The following is a 27,953-nucleotide window of genomic DNA, read 5'->3' on the forward strand; positions in this document are numbered from 1 at the left end:
GGGACATCGACACCCGGGGGCTGAGGGGAACCCTTAGATACCTTGTCCCAGGAGCCAGTGATAGGCCCTTTCCATTACCAACGCTTTCAAAGGCATTGGGATCTTCAGTATCCTCAGCACCGGGGAAGGATTGGACTGAGCATCGAGGGAAATCCCGAAAACACTGTCACTGGTCGCCATCGGTGCACGGCTCTGGATTGGTGCAGCATAAGCGGTTGCCGTGCTGCCACCGAAGCAACCTCCTGTTATGGAGGCCCCATCCTCTGAAAAACTCAGGAGTCCCAGGCATTCCCCATTGATAACGGTGCCAGGCACCGAGCCTCCTTGGGGCTCTGAGGAGGCTCCGGAGATGCCTCATCCCCATCCAACAATCCTGGCATCCCTGGAATTCCAGAAGGAGTTGGACCGCAGGGTACAGAGTATAGTGCTCTGAGCCCTATGGGGCATCAAACTGCTCCTGGCACTGGCCCCCATACTGGTGCCAGAGCCTGCGCCTTCTCTGTTGGTGCCCCTACTAGGGCATCTGGACTTCCTCCTCGGTGTTCTTCTGATGAAACCGGTGGCTACCGATGCCCTCTTCCAGAGCGATTCCCATTATCAAGTCCTCCAAGGAGGAAGATATGCTGCAGCCACCAGTACCCTCAGGTCCTTTGGTCCCGCGGCCATGGGTCCCTGAGCCCATGCCTGGGGCATCGGAAACCTCACTATCATTAGTGTCTTTGCTACCCTTGAGGCCACCAGTGCCCCTGATGTTCTGGGTGCCATCGGTGCCCTCGGTGCACAAGCCAAGCAGTTTTGACAGGACCAACCTGACCAGACCCCCTAGGGACCTCATCGAGGGGTGGGTCTCTATGACCCCTTGGGAGTTGATACATTGGATTCCTTTTCTGAGGATTCCGGTGACCTCCTCTCGGAGACTTTGCCACTGGATGAGAGATGCATGTTTCTGCCATTCCCTTCCAACTCCTCACAGATGAAGATGCTCGACACAAGATGCTGGAAGTTCTCTAGTTTGTCAATGCGCCAAAGGAGGTGGTGGCTGTCCCAGTCCATGAGATCTTCAAGGAGCTTCTGAGGATTTGGGAACATCTGGTGTCAGTTCCTCCTGTCAATAGGAATGCAGACACCATCTATTTGGTTCAACAGGCATTGGGATTTGAGAAGTGCCACCTAACTCACCAATCAGTGGAGGTGGAGTCCACTCTCAAAAAAGCCAAACACTCCCACATGCATGCCTCTGCTCCTCCAGGCAGAGATCTCAGGGATCTGGATACCCTTGGTAGAAAGGTGTTTCAGGGCACTACGTTTATCGCCTGCATCAGCTCCTACCAATTGAATATGACCCAATACAATTGGAACCTGTAGAAACAGGTCCAGGAACTTGCAGAGCGCCTACCACAGCAGTAACAGGAGGCATTCTCTGCTGTGGTACAACAGGGTCTGGAGGCAGGAAAGCACAAGGTGAGATCCACCTCAATATTTTTGAAACAGTGGCTAGGATGGCTGCAATGGGCATTGGCACCCATAGGATGGCCTGGCTTCGGGCTTCGGACCTTTGTCTGGATGTCCAGGAGAAGCTGGCTGATCTGCCCTGTACAGGAGAGAATCTCTTCGGGGATAAAGTCAGGGATGCAGTAGCCCAATTGAAGGATCATAATGAGACCCTTCAACAGCTATTGGCTAGCGCTTCCGATCTGCTATCCTCTGCCAGGAAGGCTTCTTGACAAAGCTCTATAAAATCCTTCTAATCGGCAAAGGAAGTATTACCCTAAAGGAAGTATTACCCTCCCGCCTCCCGGACTCGGACCCCTGAGCTGCTTCCAGGGGTCGTTCGTGCCAGCCACGCACCCCCAGGCCCCAGCCAGCCCCCCAGCAGACCCTGTTAAGGGGTTTTGACTAGAGGCAAGGGAGCTAGAGTCAGTCCGCCATACCTCTGGCAGGCTACTTCACTTCGCCCACCGCTGGCCGCACATCACGTCAGACCGGTGGGTTCTTGCAATTATTTGCCAGGGGCATCGGCTGAATTTCAGGGATGTCCCTGCAGACTTTCCCCCATGTCCATCATGGGGTTCGTCCACTCCGCCGGAAATATTTCGCACAGAGCTCTCCACTCTTCTAATGGCAGGAGCGGTGGAACCCGTTTCCCTCCACCAACAGGGCTGAGAGTCCTATTTAAGGTATTTCCTGATATCAAAGAGAATTGGGGGATTGTGCCCCATTCTCAGTCTCAAAGCCTTGAACAAATTTCTTCAGAGGGAAAAGTTCAAAATGGTCTCTCTGGGAACCCTGATCCCACTTCAGAAGAGGAGAATGGCTCTGCTAACTTGATCTCAAGGATGAGTATGCCCACATTGGGATCTTCCCAAGCCACAGGAAGTATCTTCGCTTTGTGGTGGGGCAGGTTCATTAACAATATCGAGTACTGCTGTTTGGTTTGGCCTCAGTCCCTCAGGTCTTTACCAAGTGCCTGGCGGTGGTGGTGGTACATCTCAGATATCAGGGGGTACATGTGTTCCCCTACTTGGATGACTGGCTGGTCAAAGCACCTCCCAGCAGGAAGCGTTGTATGCCCTGAATCTGACCATGTGAGTTCTGCGATCTCTGGGGTTTGTCATCAACTACCCAAAGTCGCACCTCTGTCCCTCTCCCCATCTGGACTTAATAGGAGCCAGACTGGACACGAGTCAGGCCACGATCAGGCTCTTGCCTGTCCTTGCTGGTGAGCGCAGTACGCAGCAGAAAGCAAATTCCTGCTCGTCTGTTGCTTCATCTGTTTGGCGACATGGCTGCCTCTGTCCATGTCACTCCATTGGCCTGCCTTTGCATGCACAGCGAGCAATGGAAATTACAGTTGCAATGGCAGCAGGTGTCCTAGGACCTCGAGGCATGTCCCTCCATCACACCACCTCTGCAGGTCTCTCTGTCCCGGAGGGAGAACCTCTCCAATCTGGAACAGCTATTTCAGGCTGCCCCACCTCAGGTAGTTCTTACTACCAATGCCTCCATCCACAGGTGAATGGCCCATGTGGACAACCTCCACTTACAGGGATGGTAGATGGCTCAAGAATCTCTATGCCAGATAAACCTCCTAGAGCTTTGAGTGATTTGTTACGCTCTTTGGGCATTTCAAGACCGCTTGTCCCACAAAGCAGTCCTTATTTGGACAGAGAACCAGGTAGCAATGCGGTACATCAACAAGCAGAGAGGAATGGGTCATTCCTCCTCTGTCAAGAGGCAGTGCAGTTTGGTCCTGGGCTCTGGCGCAGGGAATGTCCCTGCAAGTGATGTATCAAGCCGGATCACTGGACCGCCTGAGCCATGGTTTCAACTGCATGAGTGGTCCCTGGATCCAGCAATAGCAGCCCAGATTTTCCACTAGTGAGGAACTCTGGATGTTTAGTTTATTGCTTTTTTTTTTTTAGTTTATTGGTTTTTATATACCGACACATCAGACAAGCCTTCACATCGGTTCAAACATGATAAAAAAGATTAGAAATACAATAATCATAAATAGTAACAGCTAAAAACTATATAAGGTAAATGAATAAATTAGCTGTTAAGAAAGATAAAATCATAGAACATAAGAACATAAGAACATAAGAAAATGCCATACTGGGTCAGACCAAGGGTCCATCAAGCCCAGCATCCTGTTTCCAACAGTGGCCAATCCAGGCCATAAGAACCTGGCAAGTACCCAAAAACTAAGTCTATTCCATGTAACCATTGCTAATGGCAGTGGCTATTCTCTAAGTGAACCTAATAGCAGGTAATGGACTTCTCCTCCAAGAACTTATCCAATCCTTTTTTAAACACAGCTATACTACCTGCACGAACCACATTCTCTGGCAACAAATTCCAGAGTTTAATTGTGCGTTGAGTAAAAAAGAACTTTCTCCGATTAGTTTTAAATGTGCCCCATGCTAACTTCATGGAGTGTCCCCTAGTCCTTCTACTATCTGAAAGAGTAAATAACCGATTCACATCTACCCGTTCTAGACCTCTCATGATTTTAAACACCTCTATCATATCCCCCCTCAGTCGTCTCTTCTCCAAGCTGAAAAGTCCTAATCTCTTTAGTCTTTCCTCATAGGGGAGTTGTTCCATTCCCCTTATCATTTTGGTAGCCCTTCTCTGTACCTTCTCCATCGCAATTATATCTTTTTTGAGATGCGGCGACCAGAATTGTACACAGTATTCAAGGTGCGGTCTCACCATGGAGCGATACAGAGGCATTATGACATTTTCCGTTTTATTCATCATTCCTTTTCTAATAATTCCCAACATTCTGTTTGCTTTTTTGACTGCCGCAGCACACTGAACCGACGATTTCAATGTGTTATCCACTATGACACCTAGATCTCTTTCTTGGGTTGTAGCACCTAATATGGAACCCAACATCGTGTAATTATAGCATGGGTTATTTTTCCCTATATGCATCACCTTGCACTTTTCCACATTAAATTTCATCTGCCATTTGGATGCCCAATTTTCCAGTCTCACAAGGTCTTCCTGCAATTTATCACAATCTGCTTGTGATTTAACTACTCTGCACAATTTTGTGTCATCTGCAAATTTGATTATCTCACTCGTCGTATTTCTTTCCAGATCATTTATAAATATATTGAACAGTAAGGGTCCCAATACAGATCCCTGAGGCACTCCACTGTCCACTCCCTTCCACTGAGAAAATTGCCCATTTAATCCTACTCTCTGTTTCCTGTCTTTTAGCCAGTTTGCAATCCACGAAAGGACATCGCCACCTATCCCATGACTTTTTACTTTTCCTAGAAGCCTCTCATGAGGAACTTTGTCAAACGCCTTCTGAAAATCCAAGTATACTATATCTACCGGTTCACCTTTATCCACATGTTTATTAACTCCTTCAAAAAAGTGAAGCAGATTTGTGAGGCAAGACTTGCCCTGGGTAAAGCCATGCTGACTTTGTTCCATTAAACCATGTCTTTCTATATGTTCTGTGATTTTGATGTTTAGAACACTTTCCACTATTTTTCCTGGCACTGAAGTCAGGCTAACCGGTCTGTAGTTTCCCGGATCGCCCCTGGAGCCCTTTTTAAATATTGGGGTTACATTTGCTATCCTCCAGTCTTCAGGTACAATGGATGATTTTAATGATAAGTTACAAATTTTTACTAATAGGTCTGAAATTTCATTTTTTAGTTCCTTCAGAACTCTGGGGTGTATACCATCCGGTCCAGGTGATTTACTACTCTTCAGTTTGTCAATCAGGCCTACCACATCTTCTAGGTTCACCGTGATTTGATTCAGTCCATCTGAATCATTACCCATGAAAACCTTCTCCATTACGGGTACCTCCCCAACATCCTCTTCAGTAAACACCGAAGCAAAGAAATCATTTAATCTTTCCGCGATGGCCTTATCTTCTCTAAATAACATAATAACATAATCATAAAACACTAAGATAAAATTAAACTAAAATATATAGGGGATAGCTCATCAGAGTGGTTTGCTTATTTCTGGTCAGGCTGGTTAGCTGATTCATATTCTGCAAATGCGCATTTAAACAGCCAAGTTTAAATCTCTTTGCCTCCCCATGCAACTGCAAGGTGAACAATTTCTGTTCCCTGCTCAGGACAGACGGACTTCCAGTGACGGACGTCTTTGCCCGTCATTGGGGAACAGGGCTCGTGTATGCATATCCTCCTCTTCCGCTAATCATGAGGACTCTTCAAGCTCCAGCAGGACAGGGGGACCATGATCCTCATGGTCCCATACTGGCCCAGGCAAGTCTGGTTCCCACTTCTCCTGTTGATCAGAGATCCTATCAGTCTGGGGACTGCGCCCGATCTGATAATGCAGGATTGGGGCAGGCTGCACCATCTGAACCTCTGGGCTTTAGCCTTAACATCCTGGAGTCTGAGCACCTAGTCCTTCAGACCCTGGATTTAAGAACATAAGAACATGCCATACTGAGTCAAACCAAGGGTCCATCAAGCCCAGCATCTTGTTTCCAACAGTGGCCAAACCAGGCCACAAGAACCTGGCAATTACCCAAACACTAAGTCTATTCCATGTAACCATTGCTAATGGCAGTGGCTATTCTCTAAGTGAACTTAATAGCAGGTAATGGACTTCTCCTCCAAGAACTTATCCAATCCTTTTTTAAACCCAGCTACACTAACTGCACCAACCACATCCTCTGGCAACAAATTCCAGAGTTTAATTGTGCGTTGAGTGAAAAAGAACTTTCTCCGATTAGTTTTAAATGTGCCCCATGCTAACTTCATGGAGTGCCCCCTAGTCTTTCTACTATCCGAAAGAGTAAATAACCGATTCACATCTACCCGTTCTAGACCTCTCATGATTTTAAACACCTCTATCATATCCCCCCTCAGTCGTCTCTTCTCCAAGCTGAAAAGTCCTAACCTCTTTCTTCTTTCCTCATAGGGGAGCTGTTCCATCCCCTTTATCATTTTGGTAGCCCTTCTCTGTACCTTCTCCATCGCAATTATATCTTTTTTGAGATGCGATTATATCTTTTTTGAGACAATGTATCTCAAGTGCTGGTTGCTTCCAGGAAGCCTTCCACAAGGAAGTCTTACCGATTGAAGTGGAGAAGGTTTTCCGTCTTGTGCAAGGGGCATGGCTTAGATCCATTCACTTGCCCCATTCCAAGGTTCTTGGACTATTTATTTATTTATTTATTTATTTAATATACCGACATTCAATCGAGATATCACATCGGTTTCCAGGTAACTAAGAGAATAGGGCGAGTTATGCCCTATTTTACATTATAACATGATAACAATTATAACATGGTAACAATTATAACAGAGATACATGGAAAAATAAAAATTATAGCATATAACATATATACAATATGACTTGTTGATAAAATAATTTAGGTAACAGGGTTGGTTGGAGGGAGGTAAGAGAAGGGTGGGGGGGGGGGGGGTCGGGGGGGAGAGGTGCCTGTTTAAGGCACCTCTCCAAGGCTGGGCTTAAAACCACCTCAGTCAGGGTCTATCTGAGTGCTATCAGTGCTTACCACCAAGGAGTCATTGGCACGCCCATCTCTGTTCAGGCCATAATAGTTCACTTTATGTGGGGCCTGCTTCAACTGAAGCCCCCCTCTGGCCTCCTGTTGTATCCTGGGACCTCAACAGTGTAGCTCATGTGACCTCCCTTTGAGCCTATGTGCTCCTGCGATCTGAAGTTTCTCACTTGGAAAGTTCTATTCTTGGTGGCGATTACCTCATCTCACAGGGTTAGTGAACTTCAGATCTGGTTACATACCCGCCCTATACGAAATTCTTTCATGGCCGGGTGGTCCTTCATATGTATCCCAAGTTCCCGCCTAAGGTGGTGACCAATTTCCACCTCAATCCATTGTTCTGCCCACCATCTTCCCGAGGCCCCATTCACACCATGGCGAATGGGCTCTATACACGTTGGATTGCAAGAGCTTTAAGCCTTCTATTTAGAACACGTAGCAGGCCACAGGCAATCTACTCAGCTCTTCATCCCTTTTGATAAGAATACATTTGGAGTTGTGGTGGGCAAACAAACTCTATCCAATTGGCTATCTCCTTCTGCTAAGCCCAAGTGGGCCTTCAGCTGGGAGGCCGGGTCAAAGCTCACTCTGTGAGGGCTATGGGGGCATTGGTGGCCCTCTTGCGAGTGGTTCCCATCTCCAAAATCTGCAGGGCTGCGACGTGGAGCTCTCTGCACACGTTCTCGGCCCACTACTACTTGGACAAGGATGGTCAGCAAGATAGTAGCTTCGGCCAATCTGTCCTTCGCAATCTCTTCCAGGCTTAAACCCAACTCTTCCTACCTAAGGCCATTTTTTTGGGGACCAGGCTGTCCCCCAGTCTTCCCAACTGCACCGCAGGTGTTGTGGTGCCCATTGCCACCTATTTGTTTCGGTGCGGGTTGGTGATATATGTTTCCAGGAACAGCCTGTAGCTTGGTACTCACCCATCTGTGAGGACTACCATCCTGCTTGTCCTAGGAGAAAGCAGAGTTGTTTACCTGTAACAGGTGTTCTCCCAGGACAGCAGGATGTTAGTCCTCAGGAAACCCGCTCACTTCCCCGCAGAGTTGGGATTTCTCCTTCATTTTGTTATTTTACTTTTTTCCACTCCTATTTTTCTATGTTACGAGACTGAAGGGGGACCTCACGTGGACGTGCAGATAGTGGCAGGCTGGGCATGCTCAGTGTGCAGGTCAAAGCTTTTAGAAACTTTGAAAAACGTTTTCTGTGCTGGGCTCCATGTGATGATGTCACCCATATGTGAGGACTAACATCCTGCTGTCCCCGGAGAACACCTGTCACAGGTAATAACTCTGCTTTCCCTGCTAAACGATTGTTAGGCTTTTCAGTGCATTTTAAAATGTTCACTGTCAGTGGCATCTCCAGCGTGGCACCACATTTACCACATTTCTACCCTTGAGCTACATTTTTTTTCTTTGTCTTTGAAGCTATCTTTCTGTAAAGAAAACGTTTTTATACTTTGCTTTTCAGTGAAATAGGTCAGTGGTTTTGAACAGTGGCCCAGATATGCACAAAATGAGTGTTATCTGTCTGGGAGAAGACCCTGGCATCTCTGTGGCTTTTCTGCCTAGGTGTCACTTACAGCAGAAGAGGTTTCAATAAATATAAATCCAACTTGTAGCTGGCTCTGAAGTGGTGTAAAGAGCCCAGAAAGTTGACTTAGTGCAAGCTGGTGGTGCTGTATGTTGAAGTGTTGCTCTGACTGATCATTCCAAAAATAGGGCCCAGAGTTTGGACACTTCTCATCTTTTCCCCTTGAGTTAATCAAAGTGCTTGACGGACTTGACTTGGCAGCCAAAACAAACTCTGGTTGAGTCTCAAGTGGTGGTATTGAGGTTTTCAAGCATCCTTTCAGTGCATGACTCCAAGGGCCCAGAAATGGTTGAAGTAGCTCATATTCCAGAGAGACGGTGACTGTGCCTGGAGGATTGCACAACCTTCCCTCCAGTAGGTCCATTGGACCACTACATATTCATGAATGGCTCTGCCGTTTTCTTGAGACATATAGGTACATGCATGCCCCTTTCTTATGTTGCAACAGGAACAACTTTATTTTGGAGGTCAACAAGATAGCCCTGGAACCATTTGAATTGGGATCCAAAAGCATGAAGGGCAAGTGTAGAGCATGTTGATGCTTCAAGTGATCTGCCTATGCAGCTATTGCTATGGGTTCTGGGCATACTTACGCCAACAGTGATGCAGCCCTCCAAGCAAACACAGTGAACATAAGATGTGCCATGTTGGGTCAGACCAAAGGTTACTGAGCCCAGCATCTTATTTCCAACAGTGACCAATGTGCGTTAGAAGGACCCAGTAGGATCCTAAAGAGTAGATGCATTCCTTGCTACTTACTCCCAGGGATAAGCAGTGGCTTTTCCCCAGTTTACCTGGCTAATAATGGTCTATGGACTTTTCTAAAACCAGAAAAAGTCCAAACAAGAAAGACAATTAATTATTTCTTGCAGAGCAAGTCAATCCCCACAAAAAAATAAAGAATTTAGAAACCAAGTGACCTCATAGCCGTAGACACAACCTGGCACTTAAAATCAATTGCAAATGTTACCGCTGTCTTGATGTAATCACCAGTCACAAACATGGTTTCAAAACTTGTGTTGTGCTCCAAAAAACAAAGAAAGTCTGTGCTGAAAAAGTGTTATTCTTCCATTTAAGGGGGATTCTTAATTAGATGCCCCTAAGTCCGAATCCCTCTCACTGGAACAATAACTGTTTTAAACCTGACTCTGGGCTCCTGTATTGTAACGGGAATCTGTTGTGCGAGTTTGTGCTCAAGGCGAGAAGCATAGCAGGGTTTAAAGTATGTTTGGAGAAGTTCCTGGAGAAAAAGTGAATAAAGGTTGTGGACATTCAGCTGCCAAGCCCCTGAACAATAAACAAGTTATCGCTAACAACAAATTATCTTCACTTAGAAAAGAAGCCACGGCATTGCTGTTCACACAGCCCCCATGCCAGAGGCTTTCGTCTTTCAATGTCTGCCAGAACTTTTACCCAATGCAGGGAATCACAAGCTAGCAGGAGAGCCGACTGTCACAGGAAGGGAGAGGGAGACTCCTGGGAGGAGCGAGAGAGGGGAAACACACATATTTATTTATTTATTTTATTTATTTAAAGGCTTTTATATACCGGAGTTCATGCACTAGTGCATACCACTTCGGTTTACACGGAACAAGGAACAGAAAATTACATCAAACAGATTGAACAATTAAACAAATATACAATTACATCCAACAATTGGGTATAAATAACATGGCTAACTTAGTAGGAACTTAGAGTTAGAGGTGAAGGAGAGAAATGGTACCAAGTGGTAATAGAACAATGTTAATAGCTAAATAATAAATATAAATAGTAAATACAAGTTCTTATAATAAATACAGGTGTTTACAGATTACAGTCTTCATGAAAAGTTTACGTCTACAGAATAGGGTTAAGTAAATAAGAACTGGCGGTTATTTCTATAGGAGTGAAGACTTCAAAACTATAGGAGAAAGGAAAATGGAAGGACACACCTGCCCCAGGGAGATCCTGAGGGGAAGGGGCAGACACACCTGTCCCAGGGAGATCCTGAGGGGAAGGGGCAGACACACCTGCCCCAGAGAGATCCTGAGGGTAAGGGGCAGACACACCTGTCCCAGGGAGATCCTGAGGGGAAGGGGCAAACACACCTGTCCCAGGGAGATCCTGAGGGGAAGGGGCAAACACACCTGCCCCAGGGAGATCCTGAGGTGAAGGGGCAGACACACCTGTCCCAGGGAGATCCTGAGGGGAGGGGGCAGACACACCTGCCCCAGGGAGATCCTGAGGTGAAGGGGCAGACACACCTGTCCCAGGGAGATCCTGAGGGGAAGGGGCAGACACACCTGCCCCAGGGAGATCCTGAGGTGAAGGGGCAGACACACCTGTCCCAGGGAGATCCTGAGGGGAAGGGGCAAACACACCTGCCCCAGGGAGATCCTGAGGTGAAGGGGCAGACACACCTGTCCCAGGGAGATCATGAGGGGAGGGGGCAGACACACCTCCCCCAGGGAGATCCTGAGGTGAAGGGGCAGACACACCTGTCCCAGGGAGATCCTGAGGGGAAGGGGCAGACACACCTGTCCCAGGGAGATCCTGAGGTGAAGGGGCAGACACACCTGTCCCAGGGAGATCCTGAGGGGAGGGGGCAGACACACCTGCCCCAGGGAGATCCTGAGGTGAAGGGGCAGACACACCTGTCCCAGGGAGATCCTGAGGGGAAGGGGCAGACACACCTGTCCCAGGGAGATCCTGAGGGGAAGGGGCAAACACACCTGCCCCAGGGAGATCCTGAGGGTAAGGTGCAGACACACCTGCCCCAGGGAGATCCTGAGGTGAAGGGGCAGACACACCTGGCCCAGGGAGATCCTGAGGGGAAGGGGCAGACACACCTGCCCCAGGGAGATCCTGAGGGGAAGGGGCAAACACACCTGTCCCAAGGAGATCCTGAGGGGAAGGAGCAGACACACCTGCCCCAGGGAGATCCTGAGGTGAAGGGGCAGACACACCTGTCCCAGGGAGATCCTGAGGGTAAGGGGCAGACACACCTGCCCCAGGGAGATCCTGAGGTAAAGGGGCAGACACACCTGTCCCAGGGAGATCCTGAGGGGAAGGGGCAGACACACCTGTCCCAGGGAGATCCTGAGGGGAAGGGGCAGACACACCTGCCCCAGGGAGATCCTGAGGGGAAGGGGCAGACACACCTGCCCCAGGGAGATCCTGAGGGGAAGGGGCAGACACACCTGCCCCAGGGAGATCCTGAGGGGAAGGGGCAGACACACCTGTCCCAGGGAGATCCTGAGGGGAAGGGGCAGACACACCTGCCCCAGGGAGATCCTGAGGGGAAGGGGCAGACACACCTGCCCCAGGGAGATCCTGAGGGGAAGGGGCAGACACACCTGTCCCAGGGAGATCCTGAGGGGAAGGGGCAAACACACCTGTCCCAGGGAGATCCTGAGGGGAAGGGGCAAACACACCTGTCCCAGGGAGATCCTGAGGTGAAGGGGCAGACACACCTGTCCCAGGGAGATCCTGAGGGGAAGGGGCAGACACACCTGCCCCAGGGAGATCCTGAGGTGAAGGGGCAGACACACCTGTCCCAGGGAGATCCTGAGGGGAAGGGGCAAACACACCTGTCCCAGGGAGATCCTGAGGTGAAGGAGCAGACACACCTGTCCCAGGAAGATCCTGAGGGGAAGGGGCAGACACACCTGCCCCAGGGAGATCCTGAGGTGGGGCAGACACACCTGTCCCAGGGAGATCCTGAGGGGAAGGGGCAAACACACCTGGCCCAGGGAGATCCTGAGGGGAAGGGGCAGACACACCTGCCCCAGGGAGATCCTGAGGGGAAGGGGCAGACACACCTGCCCCAGGGAGATCCTGAGGGGAAGGGGCAGACACACCTGCCCCAGGGAGATCCTGAGGTGAAGGGGCAGACACACCTGCCCCAGGGAGAATGAGGGGAGGGGGCAGACACACCTGCCCCAGGGAGATCCTGAGGGGAGGGGGCAGACACACCTGCCCCAGGGAGATCCTGAGGGGAAGGGGCGAATACTCCTGTCTTTCAATGTCTGCCAGAACTTTTACCCAATGCAGGGAATCACAAGCTAGCAGGAGAGCCGACTGTCACAGGAAGGGAGAGGGAGACTCCTGGGAGGAGCGAGAGAGGGGAAACACACATATTATAGGAGAAAGGAAAATGGAAGGACACACCTGCCCCGGGGAGATCCTGAGGCGAAGGGACAGACACACCTGCCCCGGGGAGATCCTGAGGGTAAGGGGCAGACACACCTGCCCCAGAGAGATCCTGAGGGGAAGGGGCAGACACACCTGCCCCAGGGAGATCCTGAGGGGAAGGGGCAGACACACCTGCCCCAGGGAGATCCTGAGGGGAAGGGGCAGACACACCTGCCCCAGGGAGATCCTGAGGGGAAGGGGCAGACACACCTGTCCCAGGGAGATCCTGAGGGGAAGGGGCAGACACACCTGCCCCAGGGAGATCCTGAGGGGAAGGGGCAGACACACCTGCCCCAGGGAGATCCTGAGGGGAATGGGCAGACACACCTGCCCCAGGGAGATCCTTTAGGGAAGGGGCAGACACACCTGCCCCAGGGACATCCTGAGGGGAAGGGGCAGACACACCTGCCCCAGGGAGATCCTGAGGGGAAGGGGCAGATACACCTGCCCCAGGGAGATCCTGAGGGGAAGGGGCAGACACACCTGCCCCAGGGAGATCCTGAGGTGAAGGGGCAGATACACCTGCCCCAGGGAGATCCTGAGGTGAAGGGGCAGACACACCTGCCCCAGGGAGATCCTGAGGGGAATGGGCAGACACACCTGCCCCAGGGAGATCCTTAAGGGAAGGGGCAGACACACCTGTCCCAGGGAGATCCTGAGGGGAAGGGGCAGACACACCTGCCCCAGGGAGATCCTGAGGGGAAGGGGCAGACACACCTGCCCCAGGGAGATCCTGAGGGGAAGGGGCAGACACACCTGCCCCAGGGAGATCCTGAGGGGAAGGGGCAGACACACCTGCCCCAGGGAGATCCTGAGGGGAGGGGGCAGACACACCTGCCCCAGGGAGATCCTGAGGTGAAGGGGCAGACACACCTGCCCCAGGGAGATCCTGAGGTGAAGGGGCAGACACACCTGTCCCAGGGAGATCCTGAGGGGAAGGGGCAGACACACCTGTCCCAGGGAGATCCTGAGGGGAAGGGGCAGACACACCTGCCCCAGGGAGATCCTGAGGGGAAGGGGCAGACACACCTGCCCCAGGGAGATCCTGAGGGGAAGGGGCAGACACACCTGCCCCAGGGAGATCCTGAGGGGAAGGGGCAGACACACCTGTCCCAGGGAGATCCTGAGGGGAAGGGGCAGACACACCTGCCCCAGGGAGATCCTGAGGGGAAGGGGCAGACACACCTGTCCCAGGGAGATCCTGAGGGGAAGGGGCAACACACCTGTCCCAGGGAGATCCTGAGGGGAAGGGGCAAACACACCTGTCCCAGGGAGATCCTGAGGGGAAGGGGCAGACACACCTGTCCCAGGGAGATCCTGAGGGGAAGGGGCAGACACACCTGCCCCAGGGAGATCCTGAGGTGAAGGGGCAGACACACCTGTCCCAGGGAGATCCTGAGGGGAAGGGGCAAACACACCTGTCCCAGGGAGATCCTGAGGTGAAGGAGCAGACACACCTGTCCCAGGAAGATCCTGAGGGGAAGGGGCAGACACACCTGCCCCAGGGAGATGCTGAGGAGGGGCAGACACACCTGTCCCAGGGAGATCCTGAGGTGAAGGAGCAGACACACCTGTCCCAGGAAGATCCTGAGGGGAAGGGGCAGACACACCTGCCCCAGGGAGATCCTGAGGTGGGGCAGACACACCTGTCCCAGGGAGATCCTGAGGGGAGGGGGCAAACACACCTGGCCCAGGGAGATCCTGAGGGGAAGGGGCAGACACACCTGCCCCAGGGAGATCCTGAGGGGAAGGGGCAGACACACCTGCCCCAGGGAGATCCTGAGGGGAAGGGGCAGACACACCTGCCCCAGGGAGATCCTGAGGTGAAGGGGCAGACACACCTGCCCCAGGGAGAATGAGGGGAGGGGGCAGACACACCTGCCCCAGGGAGATCCTGAGGGGAGGGGGCAGACACACCTGCCCCAGGGAGATCCTGAGGGGAAGGGGCGAATACTCCTGTCTTTCAATGTCTGCCAGAACTTTTACCCAATGCAGGGAATCACAAGCTAGCAGGAGAGCCGACTGTCACAGGAAGGGAGAGGGAGACTCCTGGGAGGAGTGAGAGAGGGGAAACACACATATTATAGGAGAAAGGAAAATGGAAGGACACACCTGCCCCGGGGAGATCCTGAGGCGAAGGGACAGACACACCTGCCCCGGGGAGATCCTGAGGGTAAGGGGCAGACACACCTGCCCCAGAGAGATCCTGAGGGGAAGGGGCAGACACACCTGCCCCAGGGAGATCCTGAGGGGAATGGGCAGACACACCTGTCCCAGGGAGATCCTGAGGGGAAGGGGCAGACACACCTGCCCCAGGGAGATCCTGAGGGGAAGGGGCAGACACACCTGTCCCAGGGAGATCCTGAGGGGAAGGGGCAGACACACCTGCCCCAGGGAGATCCTGAGGGGAAGGGGCAGACACACCTGCCCCAGGGAGATCCTGAGGGGAAGGGGCAGACACACCTGCCCCAGGGAGATCCTGAGGGGAAGGGGCAGACACACCTGTCCCAGGGAGATCCTGAGGGGAAGGGGCAGACACACCTGCCCCAGGGAGATCCTTTAGGGAAGGGGCAGACACACCTGCCCCAGGGACATCCTGAGGGGAAGGGGCAGACACACCTGCCCCAGGGACATCCTGAGGGGAAGGGGCAGACACACCTGCCCCAGGGAGATCCTGAGGGGAAGGGGCAGACACACCTGCCCCAGGGAGATCCTGAGGTGAAGGGGCAGACACACCTGCCCCAGGGAGATCCTGAGGTGAAGGGGCAGACACACCTGCCCCAGGGAGATCCTTAAGGGAAGGGGCAGACACACCTGCCCCAGGGAGATCCTTAAGGGAAGGGGCAGACACACCTGTCCCAGGGAGATCCTGAGGTGAAGGGGCAGACACACCTGCCCCAGGGAGATCCTGAGGGAAGGGGCAGACACACCTGCCCCAGGGAGATCCTGAGGTGAAGGGGCAGACACACCTGTCCCAGGGAGATCCTGAGGGGAAGGGGCAGACACACCTGCCCCAGGGAGATCCTGAGGGGAAGGGGCAGACACACCTGCCCCAGGGAGATCCTGAGGGGAAGGGGCAGACACACCTGCCCCAGGGAGATCCTGAGGGGAAGGGGCAGACACACCTGCCCCAGGGAGATCCTGAGGGGAGGGGGCAGACACACCTGCCCCAGGGAGATCCTGAGGGGAAGGGGCAGACACACCTGCCCCAGGGAGATCCTGAGGGGAAGGGGCAGATACACCTGCCCCAGGGAGATCCTGAGGGGAAGGGGCAGACACACCTGCCCCAGGGAGATCCTGAGGTGAAGGGGCAGACACACCTGCCCCAGGGAGATCCTGAGGGGAATGGGCAGACACACCTGCCCCAGGGAGATCCTTAAGGGAAGGGGCAGACACACCTGCCCCAGGGAGATCCTGAGGGGAAGGGGCAGACACACCTGTCCCAGGGAGATCCTGAGGGGAGGGGGCAGACACACCTGCCCCAGGGAGATCCTGAGGGGAGGGGGCAGACACACCTGCCCCAGGGAGATCCTGAGGGGAGGGGGCAGACACATCTGCCCCAGGGAGATCCTGAGGTGAAGGGGCAGACACACCTGCCCCAGGGAGATCCTGAGGTGAAGGGGCAGACGCACCTGCCCCAGGGAGATCCTGAGGGGAAGGGGCGAATACTCCTGTCCTAGAGGAATGGAGGTGAAAGGGAGTGACACCTATCCAAGGAGAAATATGAGAAGAGGGGACACCCTTCTGTGATGGGAGAATGGAGGTGAAGGGGAGGTTCACCTGTCGCAGGTGGAGGAAGGGGGCTGATGGACAGATAAAGAAGAACATAAGAAAATGCCATGCTGGGTCAGACCAAGGGTCCATCAAGCCCAGCATCCTGTTTCCAACAGAGGCCAAAACCAGGCCACAAGAACCTGGCAAGTACCCAAACACCAAGAAGATCCCATGCTACTGATGCAATTAATACTCCAACATAAACATATAAGGGAATAATTGCTTGGTGGTAATCTTGTACGGAGGTGATTCTGTGAGGGTAACCGATTTGCAGTTATCCTCTCGTGGACCTCCGTCTATTATTCTTTTATTAAATTTACCAACATCTTTTTTTATTTCTTAGAATTTTCAATTTTTCAATTTTTTCTAAAAGTCCCTTCTCCCCTGCTGCTTTTCCGCCCCACTGGTGTTTTATTTCATACTTATCGGGACGTCACCTCTGTAATGTCACATGGATACGGAGCTGCTTGTCCGACACGGGCCATGTTTCGGCACGGGGTGCCTGCTTCAGGGACTATGGGAGAATGAGCTGTGTCCAAAACTGGGTTCACAGCGTATGAAAAAGTTATCTTAAATAACGAAAGCCTTTATTACACATTTAATGGCAATACTTAGCCTAAGACCCACCTTGCCTTTAAAAACTTACTGTCGTGCTGCTTTTCTTTGTCGTACGTGGGACGCCTGTAGTGCTTGTCTGGGCGTCAGCTCAGTCCTAACTGTTCATATAGACCTGCCTAGGGAGCCTACCTCCCACTCTTGGTCAGACCGAGGCTATCTCAGATGTGGGTGATTGAACTAATGCTTTGAATTTTCGCGGTAGCGGACCTGACGGAGGACTGCTTTAATTCGTGTAAGTGTTTCTGCCCTATAGAGCGGACCTGGTGGAAAGCCAATGCTTACCACGTCCGTTGGGTCGTTTTTTCTTTTTCACAATGGGCGGCATCAATTGAGCCAAGGGCGTTTCCCAGGCGGGGCTGACCACTCTTAATTTTTACTTTTGTGAAGAGCGGGTTTGATACAATAGAGGGCGTTTTACAGGTCCGCTACCGCGAAAATTCAAAGCATTAGTTCAATCACCCACATCTGAGATAGCCTCGGTCTGACCAAGAGTGGGAGGTAGGCTCCAGTTTTGGACACAGCTCATTCTCCCATAGTCCCTGAAGCAGGCACCCCGTGCCGAAACATGGCCCGTGTCGGACAAGCAGCTCCGTATCCATGTGACATTACAGAGGTGACGTCCCGATAAGTATGAAATAAAACACCAGTGGGGCGGAAAAGCAGTAGGGGAGAAGGGACTTTTAGAAAAAATTGAAAAATTGAAAATTCTAAGAAATAAAAAAAGATGTTGGTAAATTTAATAAAAGAATAATAGACGGAGGTCCACGAGAGGATAACTGCAAATCGGTTACCCTCACAGAATCACCTCCGTACAAGATTACCACCAAGCAATTATTCCCTTATATGTTTATGTTGGAGTACTATTGAGAAGGGAAAGAGGTTGGTTAGTGACTGATGCAATTAATAGCAGTGGCTATTCCCTAAGTAAACTTGATTAATAGCCGTTAATGGACTTCTCCTCCAAGAACTTATCCAAACCTTTTTTAAACCCAGCTACACTAACTGCACTAACCACATCCTCTGGTAACAAATTCCAGAACTTTAATTTGACTTCTGCTGCTTCTCTATCTGTATCTTTCAGAATCCAGCTAAATTCAAGGGTAGTGAATACAGGCCAATGTTTAATGAGTACCCTATCCGGGATCTACTCATCTGGAGTGTGCTACAGAACCGCAGGGAACTGGCAGAGATTATCTGGGCTCAGGTATATTGTACACAAAATAAAGGATTTAATGGGAGTGTGCAGCTGACAGTCATACACCTTATTCTGTGACATGAAACATTAGGGGATGTGTAGCTGGGAGTCAGCGGGTGTGCTTAGGCTCCCTCATGTACTTCACTCTGTGCTGCGAGAACCCTCTGGATATGCAGCTCATAGCAGGGTCTCTCTAACCTCACTGTCTGCTGTGAGACCCCCAGGGATGTGCAGCTGAGAGTCAGTAGGGTCCCTGATACACCTCGCTCTGTGCTGTGAGACCCCAGGGATGTGCAGCTAGGAGTCAGTAGGGTCCCTGATACACCTCGCTCTGTGCTGTGAGACCCCAGGGATGTGCAGCTGAGAGTCAGTAGGGTCCCTGATACACCTCGCTCTGTGCTGTGAGACCCCAGGGATGTGCAGCTAGGAGTCAGTAGGGTCCCTGATATACCTCACTCTGTGCTGTGAGACCCCAGAGATGTGCAGCTGGGAGTCAGTAGGGTCCCTGATACACCTCGCTCTGTGCTGTGAGACCCCAGGGATGTGCAGCTGAGAGTCAGTAGGGTCCCTGATACACCTCGCTCTGTGCTGTGAGACCCCCAGGGATGTGCAGCTGGGAATCAGTAGGGTCCCTGATACACCTCGCTCTGTGCTGTGAGACCCCAGGGATGTGCAGCTGGGAGTCAGTAGGGTCCCTGATACACCTCACTCTGTGCTATGAGACCCCAGGGATGTGCAGCTGGGAGTCAGTAGGGTCCCTGATACACCTCGCTCTGTGCTGTGAGACTCCAGGGATGTGCAGCTGAGAGTCAGTAGGGTCCCTGATACATCTTGCTCTGTGCTGTGAGACCCCAGGGATGTGCAGCTGGGAGTCAGTAGGGTCCCTGATACACCTCGCTCTGTGCTGTGAGACCCCAGGGATGTGCAGCTGGGAATCAGTAGGGTCCCTGATACACCTCGCTCTGTGCTATGAGACCCCAGGGATGTGCAGCTGGGAGTCAGTAGGGTCCCTGATACACCTCGCTCTGTGCTGTGAGACTCCAGGGATGTGCAGCTGAGAGTCAGTAGGGTCCCTGATACACCTCGCTCTGTGCTGTGACACCCCAGGGATGTACAGCTGGGAGTCAGTAGGGTCCCTGATACACCTCGCTCTGTGCTGTGAGACTCCAGGGATGTGCAGCTGAGAGTCAGTAGGGTCCCTGATATACCTCGCTCTGTGCTGTGAGACCCCCAGGGATGTGCAGCTGGGAGTCAGTAGGGTCCCTGATACACCTCGCTCTGTGCTGTGAGACCCCAGGGATGTGCAGCTGGGAGTCAGTAGGGTCCCTGATACACCTCGCTCTGTGCTGTGAGACCCCCAGGGATGTGCAGCTGGGAGTCAGTAGGGTCCCTGATACACCTCGCTCTGTGCTGTGAGACCCCCAGAGATGTGCAGCTGGGAGTCAGTAGGGTCCCTGATACACCTCGCTCTGTGCTGTGAGACCCCCAGGGATGTGCAGCTGGGAGTCAGTAGGGTCCCTGATACACCTCGCTCTGTGCTGTGAGACCCCAGGGATGTACAGCTGGGAGTCAGTAGGGTCCCTGATACACCTCGCTCTGTGCTGTGAGACCCCAGGGATGTGCAGCTGAGAGTCAGTAGGGTCCCTGATACACCTCGCTCTGTGCTGTGAGACCCCAGGGATGTGCAGCTGGGAGTCAGTAGGGTCCCTGATACATCTTGCTCTGTGCTGTGAGACCCCCAGGGATGTGCAGCTGGGAGTCAGTAGGGTCCCTGATACACCTTGCTCTATGCTGTGAGACCCCAGGGATGTGCAGCTGGGAGTCAGTAGGGTCCCTGATACACCTTGCTCTGTGCTATGAGACCCCAGGGATGTGCAGCTGAGAGTCAGTAGAGTCCCTGATACACCTCGCTCTGTGCTGTGAGACCCCAGGGATGTGCAGCTGGGAGTCAGTAGGGTCCCTGATACACCTCGCTCTGTGCTGTGAGTCCCCAGGGATGTGCAGCTGGGAGTCAGTAGGGTCCCTGATACACCTCGCTCTGTGCTGTGAGACCACAGGGATGTACAGCTGAGAGTCAGTAGGGTCCCTGATACACCTCGCTCTGTGCTGTGAGACCCCAGGGATGTGCAGCTGGGAATCAGTAGGGTCCCTGATACACCTCGCTCTGTGCTGTGAGACCCCAGGGATGTGCAGCTGGGAGTCAGTAGGGTCCCTGATACACCTCGCTCTGTGCTGTGAGACCCCAGGGATGTGCAGCTGGGAGTCAGTAGGGTCCCTGATACACCTCGCTCTGTGCTGTGAGACCCCAGGGATGTGCAGCTGGGAGTCAGTAGGGTCCCTGATACATCTTGCTCTGTGCTGTGAGACCCCCAGGGATGTGCAGCTGGGAGTCAGTAGGGTCCCTGATACACCTTGCTCTATGCTGTGAGACCCCAGGGATGTGCAGCTGGGAGTCAGTAGGGTCCCTGATACACCTTGCTCTGTGCTGTGAGACCCCAGGGATATGCAGCTGGGAGTCAGTAGGGTCCCTGATACACCTCGCTCTGTGCTGTGAGTCCCCAGGGATGTGCAGCTGGGAGTCAGTAGGGTCCCTGATACACCTCGCTCTGTGCTGTGAGACCACAGGGATGTACAGCTGAGAGTCAGTAGGGTCCCTGATACACCTCGCTCTGTGCTGTGAGACCCCAGGGATGTGCAGCTGGGAGTCAGTAGGGTCCCTGATACACCTCGCTCTGTGCTGTGAGACCCCAGGAATGTGCAGCTGGGAGTCAGTAGGGTCCCTGATACACCTCGCTCTGTGCTGTGAGACCCCAGGGATGTGCAGCTGGGAGTCAGTAGGGTCCCTGATACACCTCACTATGTGCTGTGAGACCCCCAGGGATGTGCAGCTGGGAGTCAGTAGGGTCCCTGATACACCTCGCTCTGTGCTGTGAGACCCCCAGGGATGTGCAGCTGGGAGTCAGTAGGGTCCCTGATACACCTCGCTCTGTGCTGTGAGACCCCAGGGATGTGCAGCTGGGAGTCAGTAGGGTCCCTGATACACCTCGCTCTGTGCTGTGAGACCCCAGGGATGTGCAGCTGGGAGTCAGTAGGGTCCCTGATACACCTCGCTCTGTGCTGTGAGACCCCAGGGATGTGCAGCTGGGAGTCAGTAGGGTCCCTGATACACCTCGCCCTGTGCTATGAGACCCCAGGGATGTGCAGCTGGGAGTCAGTATGGTCCCTGATACACCTCGCTCTGTGCTGTGAGACCCCAGGGATGTGCAGCTGGGAGTCAGTAGGGTCCCTGATACACCTCGCTCTGTGCTGTGAGACCCCAGGGATGTGCAGCTGGGAGTCAGTAGGGTCCCTGATACACCTCACTCTGTGCTGTGAGACCCCCAGGGATGTGCAGCTGGGAGTCAGTAGGGTCCCTGATACACCTCGCTCTGTGCTGTGAGACCCCCAGGGATGTGCAGCTGGGAGTCAGTAGGGTCCCTGATACACCTCGCTCTGTGCTGTGAGACCCCAGGGATGTACAGCTGGGAGTCAGTAGGGTCCATAGGGTCCCTGATACACCTCGCTCTGTGCTGTGAGACCCCAGGGATGTGCAGCTGGGAGTCAGTAGGGTCCCTGATACACCTCGCTCTGTGCTGTGAGACCCCAGGGATGTATAGCTGGGAGTCAGTAGGGTCCCTGATACACCTCGCTCTGTGCTGTGAGACCCCAGGGGTGTATAGCTGGGAGTCAGTAGGGTCCCTGATACACCTCGCTCTGTGCTGTGAGACCCCAGGGATGTGCAGCTGGGAGTCAGTAGGGTCCCTGATACACCTTGCTCTATGCTGTCAGACCCCAGGGATGTGCAGCTGGGAGTCAGTAGGGACCCTGATACACCTCGCTCTATGCTGTGAGATCCCCAGGGATGTGCAGCTGGGAGTCAGTAGGGTCCCTGATACACCTCGCTCTGTGCTGTGAGATCCCCAGGGATGTGCAGCTGGGAGTCAGTAGGGTCCCTGATACACCTCGCTCTGTGCTGTGAGATCCCAGGGATGTGCAGCTGGGAGTCAGTAGGGTCCCTGATACTCCTCGCTCTCTGCTGTGAGATCCCCAGGAATGTGCAGCTGGGAGTCAGTAGGGTCCCTGATACACCTCGCTCTGTGCTGTGAGATTCCCAGGGATGTGCAGCTGAGAGTCAGTAGGGTCCCTGATACACCTCGCTCTGTGCTGTGAGATCCCAGGGATGTGCAGCTGAGAGTCAGTACGGTCCCTGATACACCTCGCTCTATGCTGTGAGACCCCAGGGATGTGCAGCTGGGAGTCAGTAGGGTCCCTGATACACCTCGCTCTGTGCTGTGAGACCCCAGGGATGTGCAGCTGGGAGTCAGTAGGGTTCCTGATACACCTCGCTCTGTGCTGTGAGACCCCAGGGATGTGCAGCTGGGAGTCAGTAGGGTCCCTGATACACCTCGCTCTGTGCTGTGAGATCCCCAGGGATGTGCAGCTGGGAGTCAGTAGGGTCCCTGATACACCTCGCTCTGTGCTGTGAGACCCCCAGGAATGTGCAGCTGAGAGTCAGTAGGGTTCCTGATACACCTCGCTCTGTGCTGTGAGACCCCAGGGATGTGCAGCTGGGAGTCAGTAGGGTCCCTGATACACCTCGCTCTGTGCTGTGAGATCCCCAGGGATGTGCAGCTGAGAGTCAGTAGGGTCCCTGATACACCTCGCTCTATGCTGTGAGATCCCCAGGGATGTGCAGCTGGGAGTCAGTAGGGTCCCTGATACACCTCGCTCTATGCTGTGAGATCCCCAGGGATGTGCAGCTGGGAGTCAGTAGGGTCCCTGATACACCTCGCTCTATGCAGTGAGATCCCCAGGGATGTGCAGCTGGGAGTCAGTAGGGTCCCTGATACACCTCGCTCTATGCTGTGAGATCCCCAGGGATGTGCAGCTGGGAGTCAGTAGGGTCCCTCATACACCTCGCTCTGTGCTGTGAGACCCCAGGGATGTGCAGCTGAGAGTCAGTAGGGTCCCTGATACACCTGGCTCTGTGCTGTGAGACCCCAGGGATGTGCAGCTGGGAGTCAGTAGGGTCCCTGATACACCTCGCTCTGTGCTGTGAGACCCCAGGGATGTGCAGCTGGGAGTCAGTAGGGTCCCTGATACACCTCGCACTGTGCTGTGAGACCCCAGGGATGTGCAGCTGGGAGTCAGTAGGGTCCCTGATACACCTCGCTCTGTGCTGTGAGACCCCAGGGATGTGCAGCTGGGAGTCAGTAGGGTCCCTGATACACCTCGCTCTGTGCTGTGAGACCCCAGGGATGTGCAGCTGGGAGTCAGTAGGGTCCCTGATACACCTCGCTCTGTGCTGTGAGACCCCAGGGATGTACAGCTGGGAGTCAGTAGGGTCCCTGATACACCTCGCTCTGTGCTGTGAGACCCCAGGGATGTGCAGCTGGGAGTCAGTAGGGTCCCTGATACACCTCGCTCTGTGCTGTGAGACCCCAGGGATGTGCAGCTGGGAGTCAGTAGGGTCCCTGATACACCTCGCTCTGTGCTGTGAGACCCCAGGGATGTGCAGCTGGGAGTCAGTAGGGTCCCTGATACACCTCGCTCTGTGCTGTGAGACCCCCAGGGATGTGCAGCTGAGAGTCAGTAGGGTCCCTGATACACCTCGCTCTGTGCTGTGAGACCCCAGGGATGTGCAGCTGAGAGTCAGTAGGGTCCCTGATACACCTCGCTCTGTGCTGTGAGATCCCCAGGGATGTGCAGCTGGGAGTCAGTAGGGTCCCTGATACACCTCGCTCTGTGCTGTGAGACCCCAGGGATGTGCAGCTGGGAGTCAGTAGGGTCCCTGATACACCTCGCTCTGTGCTGTGAGACCCCAGGGATGTGCAGCTGGGAGTCAGTAGGGTCCCTGATACACCTCGCTCTGTGCTGTGAGACCCCCAGGGATGTGCAGCTGAGAGTCAGTAGGGTCCCTGATACACCTCGCTCTGTGCTGTGAGACCCCAGGGATGTGCAGCTGAGAGTCAGTAGGGTCCCTGATACACCTCGCTCTGTGCTGTGAGATCCCCAGGGATGTGCAGCTGGGAGTCAGTAGGGTCCCTGATACACCTCGCTCTGTGCTGTGAGACCCCAGGGATGTGCAGCTGGGAATCAGTAGGGTCCCTGATACATCTCGCTCTGTGCTGTGAGACCCCCAGGGATGTGCAGCTGAGAGTCAGTAGGGTCCCTGTTACACCTCGCTCTGTGCTGTGAGATCCCCAGGGATGTGCAGCTGAGAGTCAGTAGGGTCCCTGATACACCTCGCTCTGTGCTGTGAGACCCCAGGGATGTGCAGCTAGGAGTCAGTAGGGTCCCTGATACACCTCGTTCTGTGCTGTGAGACCCCAGGGATGTGCAGCTGGGAGTCAGTAGGGTCCCTGATATACCTCACTCTGTGCTGTGAGACCCCAGGGATGTGCAGCTGGGAGTCAGTAGGGTCCCTGATACACCTCGCTCTGTGCTGTGAGACCCCAGGGATGTGCAGCTGGGAGTCAGTAGGGTCCCTGATACACCTCGCTCTATGCTGTGAGACCCCAGGGATGTGCAGCTGGGAGTCAGTAGGGTCCCTGATATACCTCACTCTAGGCTGGGAGATCCCCAGGGATGTGCAGCTGGGAGTCAGTAGGGTCCCTGATACACCTCGCTCTATGCTGTGAGATCCCCAGGGATGTGCAGCTGGGAGTCAGTAGGGTCCCTGATACACCTCGCTCTGTGCTGTGAGACCCCAGGGATGTGCAGCTGAGAGTCAGTAGGGTCCCTGGTACACCTTGCTCTGTGCTGTGAGACCCCAGGGATGTGCAGCTCAGAGTCAGTAGGGTCCCTGATACACCTCGCTCTGTGCTGTGAGACCCCAGGGATGTGCAGCTGGGAGTCAGTAGGGTCCCTGATACACCTCGCTCTGTGCTGTGAGACCCCAGGGATGTGCAGCTGGGAGTCAGTAGGGTCCCTGATACATCTTGCTCTATGCTGTGAGACCCCAGGGATGTGCAGCTGGGAGTCAGTAGGGTCCCTGATACACCTCGCTCTGTGCTGTGAGATCCCCAGGGATGTGCAGCTGGGAGTCAGTAGGGTCCCTGATACACCTCGCTCTGTGCTGTGAGATCCCCAGGGATGTGCAGCTGGGAGTCAGTAGGGTCCCTGATACACCTCGCTCTGTGCTGTGAGACCCCAGGGATGTGCAGCTGAGAGTCAGTAGGGTCCCTGATACACCTCGCTCTGTGCTGTGAGACCCCAGGGATGTGCAGCTGGGAGTCAGTAGGGTCCCTGATACACCTCGCTCTGTGCTGTGAGACCCCAGGGATGTGCAGCTAGGAGTCAGTAGGGTCCCTGATATACCTCACTCTGTGCTGTGAGACCCCAGGGATGTGCAGCTGGGAGTCAGTAGGGTCCCTGATACACCTCGCTCTGTGCTGTGAGACCCCAGGGATGTGCAGCTGAGAGTCAGTAGGGTCCCTGATACACCTCGCTCTGTGCTGTGAGACCCCAGGGATGTGCAGCTGAGAGTCAGTAGGGTCCCTGATACATCTCGCTCTGTGCTGTGAGACCCCAGGGATGTGCAGCTGGGAATCAGTAGGGTCCCTGATACATCTCGCTCTGTGCTGTGAGACCCCCAGGGATGTGCAGCTGAGAGTCAGTAGGGTCCCTGATACACCTCGCTCTGTGCTGTGAGATCCCCAGGGATGTGCAGCTGGGAGTCAGTAGGGTCCCTGATACACCTCGCTCTGTGCTGTGAGACCCCAGGGATGTGCAGCTGGGAGTCAGTAGGGTCCCTGATACACCTCGCTCTGTGCTGTGAGACCCCAGGGATGTGCAGCTGAGAGTCAGTAGGGTCCCTGATACATCTTGCTCTATGCTGTGAGACCCCAGGGATGTGCAGCTGAGAGTCAGTAGGGTCCCTGATACATCTTGCTCTGTGCTGTGAGACCCCAGGGATGTGCAGCTGGGAATCAGTAGGGTCCCTGATACATCTTGCTCTATGCTGTGAGACCCCAGGGATGTGCAGCTGAGAGTCAGTAGGGTCCCTGATACACCTCGCTCTGTGCTGTGAGACCCCAGGGATGTGCAGCTGAGAGTCAGTAGGGTCCCTGATACATCTTGCTCTATGCTGTGAGACCCCAGGGATGTGCAGCTGGGAGTCAGTAGGGTCCCTGATACACCTCGCTCTAGGCTGTGAGATCCCCAGGGATGTGCAGCTGGGAGTCAGTAGGGTCCCTGATACACCTCGCTCTATGCTGTGAGATCCCCAGAGATGTGCAGCTGGGAGTCAGTAGGGTCCCTGATACATCTTGCTCTATGCTGTGAGACCCCCAGAGATGTGCAGCTGGGAGTCAGTAGGGTCCCTGATACACCTCGCTCTAGGCTGTGAGATCCCCAGGGATGTGCAGCTGGGAGTCAGTAGGGTCCCTGATACACCTCGCTCTATGCTGTGAGATCCCCAGGGATGTGCAGCTGGGAGTCAGTAGGGTCGCTGATACACCTCGCTCTGTGCTGTGAGATCCCCAGGGATGTGCAGCTCAGAGTCAGTAGGGTCCCTGATACACCTCGCTCTGTGCTGTGAGACCCCAGGGATGTGCAGCTGGGAGTCAGTAGGGTCCCTGATACACCTCGCTCTGTGCTGTGAGACCCCAGGGATGTGCAGCTGAGAGTCAGTAGGGTCCCTGATACACCTCGCTCTGTGCTGTGAGACCCCAGGGATGTACAGCTGAGAGTCAGTAGGGTCCCTGATACATCTTGCTCTATGCTGTGAGACCCCAGGGATGTGCAGCTGGGAATCAGTAGGGTCCCTGATACATCTTGCTCTATGCTGTGAGACCCCAGGGATGTGCAGCTGAGAGTCAGTAGGGTCCCTGATACACCTCGCTCTGTGCTGTGAGACCCCAGGGATGTGCAGCTGAGAGTCAGTAGGGTCCCTGATACATCTTGCTCTATGCTGTGAGACCCCAGGGATGTGCAGCTGGGAGTCAGTAGGGTCCCTGATACACCTCGCTCTAGGCTGTGAGATCCCCAGGGATGTGCAGCTGGGAGTCAGTAGGGTCCCTGATTCACCTCTCTCTATGCTGTGAGATCCCCAGGGATGTGCAGCTGGGAGTCAGTAGGGTCCCTGATACACCTCGCTCTGTGCTGTGAGACCCCAGGGATGTGCAGCTGGGAGTCAGTAGGGTCCCTGATACACCTCGCTCTGTGCTGTGAGACCCCAGGGATGTGCAGCTGGGAGTCAGTAGGGTCCCTGATACACCTCGCTCTGTGCTGTGAGACCCCAGGGATGTGCAGCTGGGAGTCAGTAGGGTCCCTGATACACCTCGCTCTGTGCTGTGAGACCCCAGGGATGTGCAGCTGAGAGTCAGTAGGGTCCCTGGTACACCTTGCTCTGTGCTGTGAGACCCCAGGGATGTGCAGCTGGGAGTCAGTAGGGTCCCTGATACACCTCGCTCTGTGCTGTGAGACCCCAGGGATGTGCAGCTGGGAGTCAGTAGGGTCCCTGATACACCTCGCTCTAGGCTGTGAGACCCCCAGGGATGTGCAGCTGGGAGTCAGTAGGGT

At 54.0% G+C, this 27,953-nt stretch overlaps 1 protein-coding gene across 1 annotated transcript in view; it reads left to right on the plus strand.

Moving 5' to 3' along the window:
- LOC115091562 (transient receptor potential cation channel subfamily M member 2-like) overlaps nt 1-27,953 on the plus strand; it is a 246,883-nt gene that overhangs the window by 75,961 nt on the left and 142,969 nt on the right. The window contains exons 12-13 of the mRNA XM_029601742.1: nt 395-412; nt 18,283-18,398. Coding sequence (XP_029457602.1) covers nt 395-412; nt 18,283-18,398 — 134 coding nt within the window. The remainder of the gene's footprint in view (nt 1-394; nt 413-18,282; nt 18,399-27,953) is intronic.

The sequence above is a fragment of the Rhinatrema bivittatum genome, chromosome 5 (genome assembly GCF_901001135.1).
Source record: "Rhinatrema bivittatum chromosome 5, aRhiBiv1.1, whole genome shotgun sequence".
NCBI lineage: Eukaryota > Metazoa > Chordata > Amphibia > Gymnophiona > Rhinatrematidae > Rhinatrema > Rhinatrema bivittatum.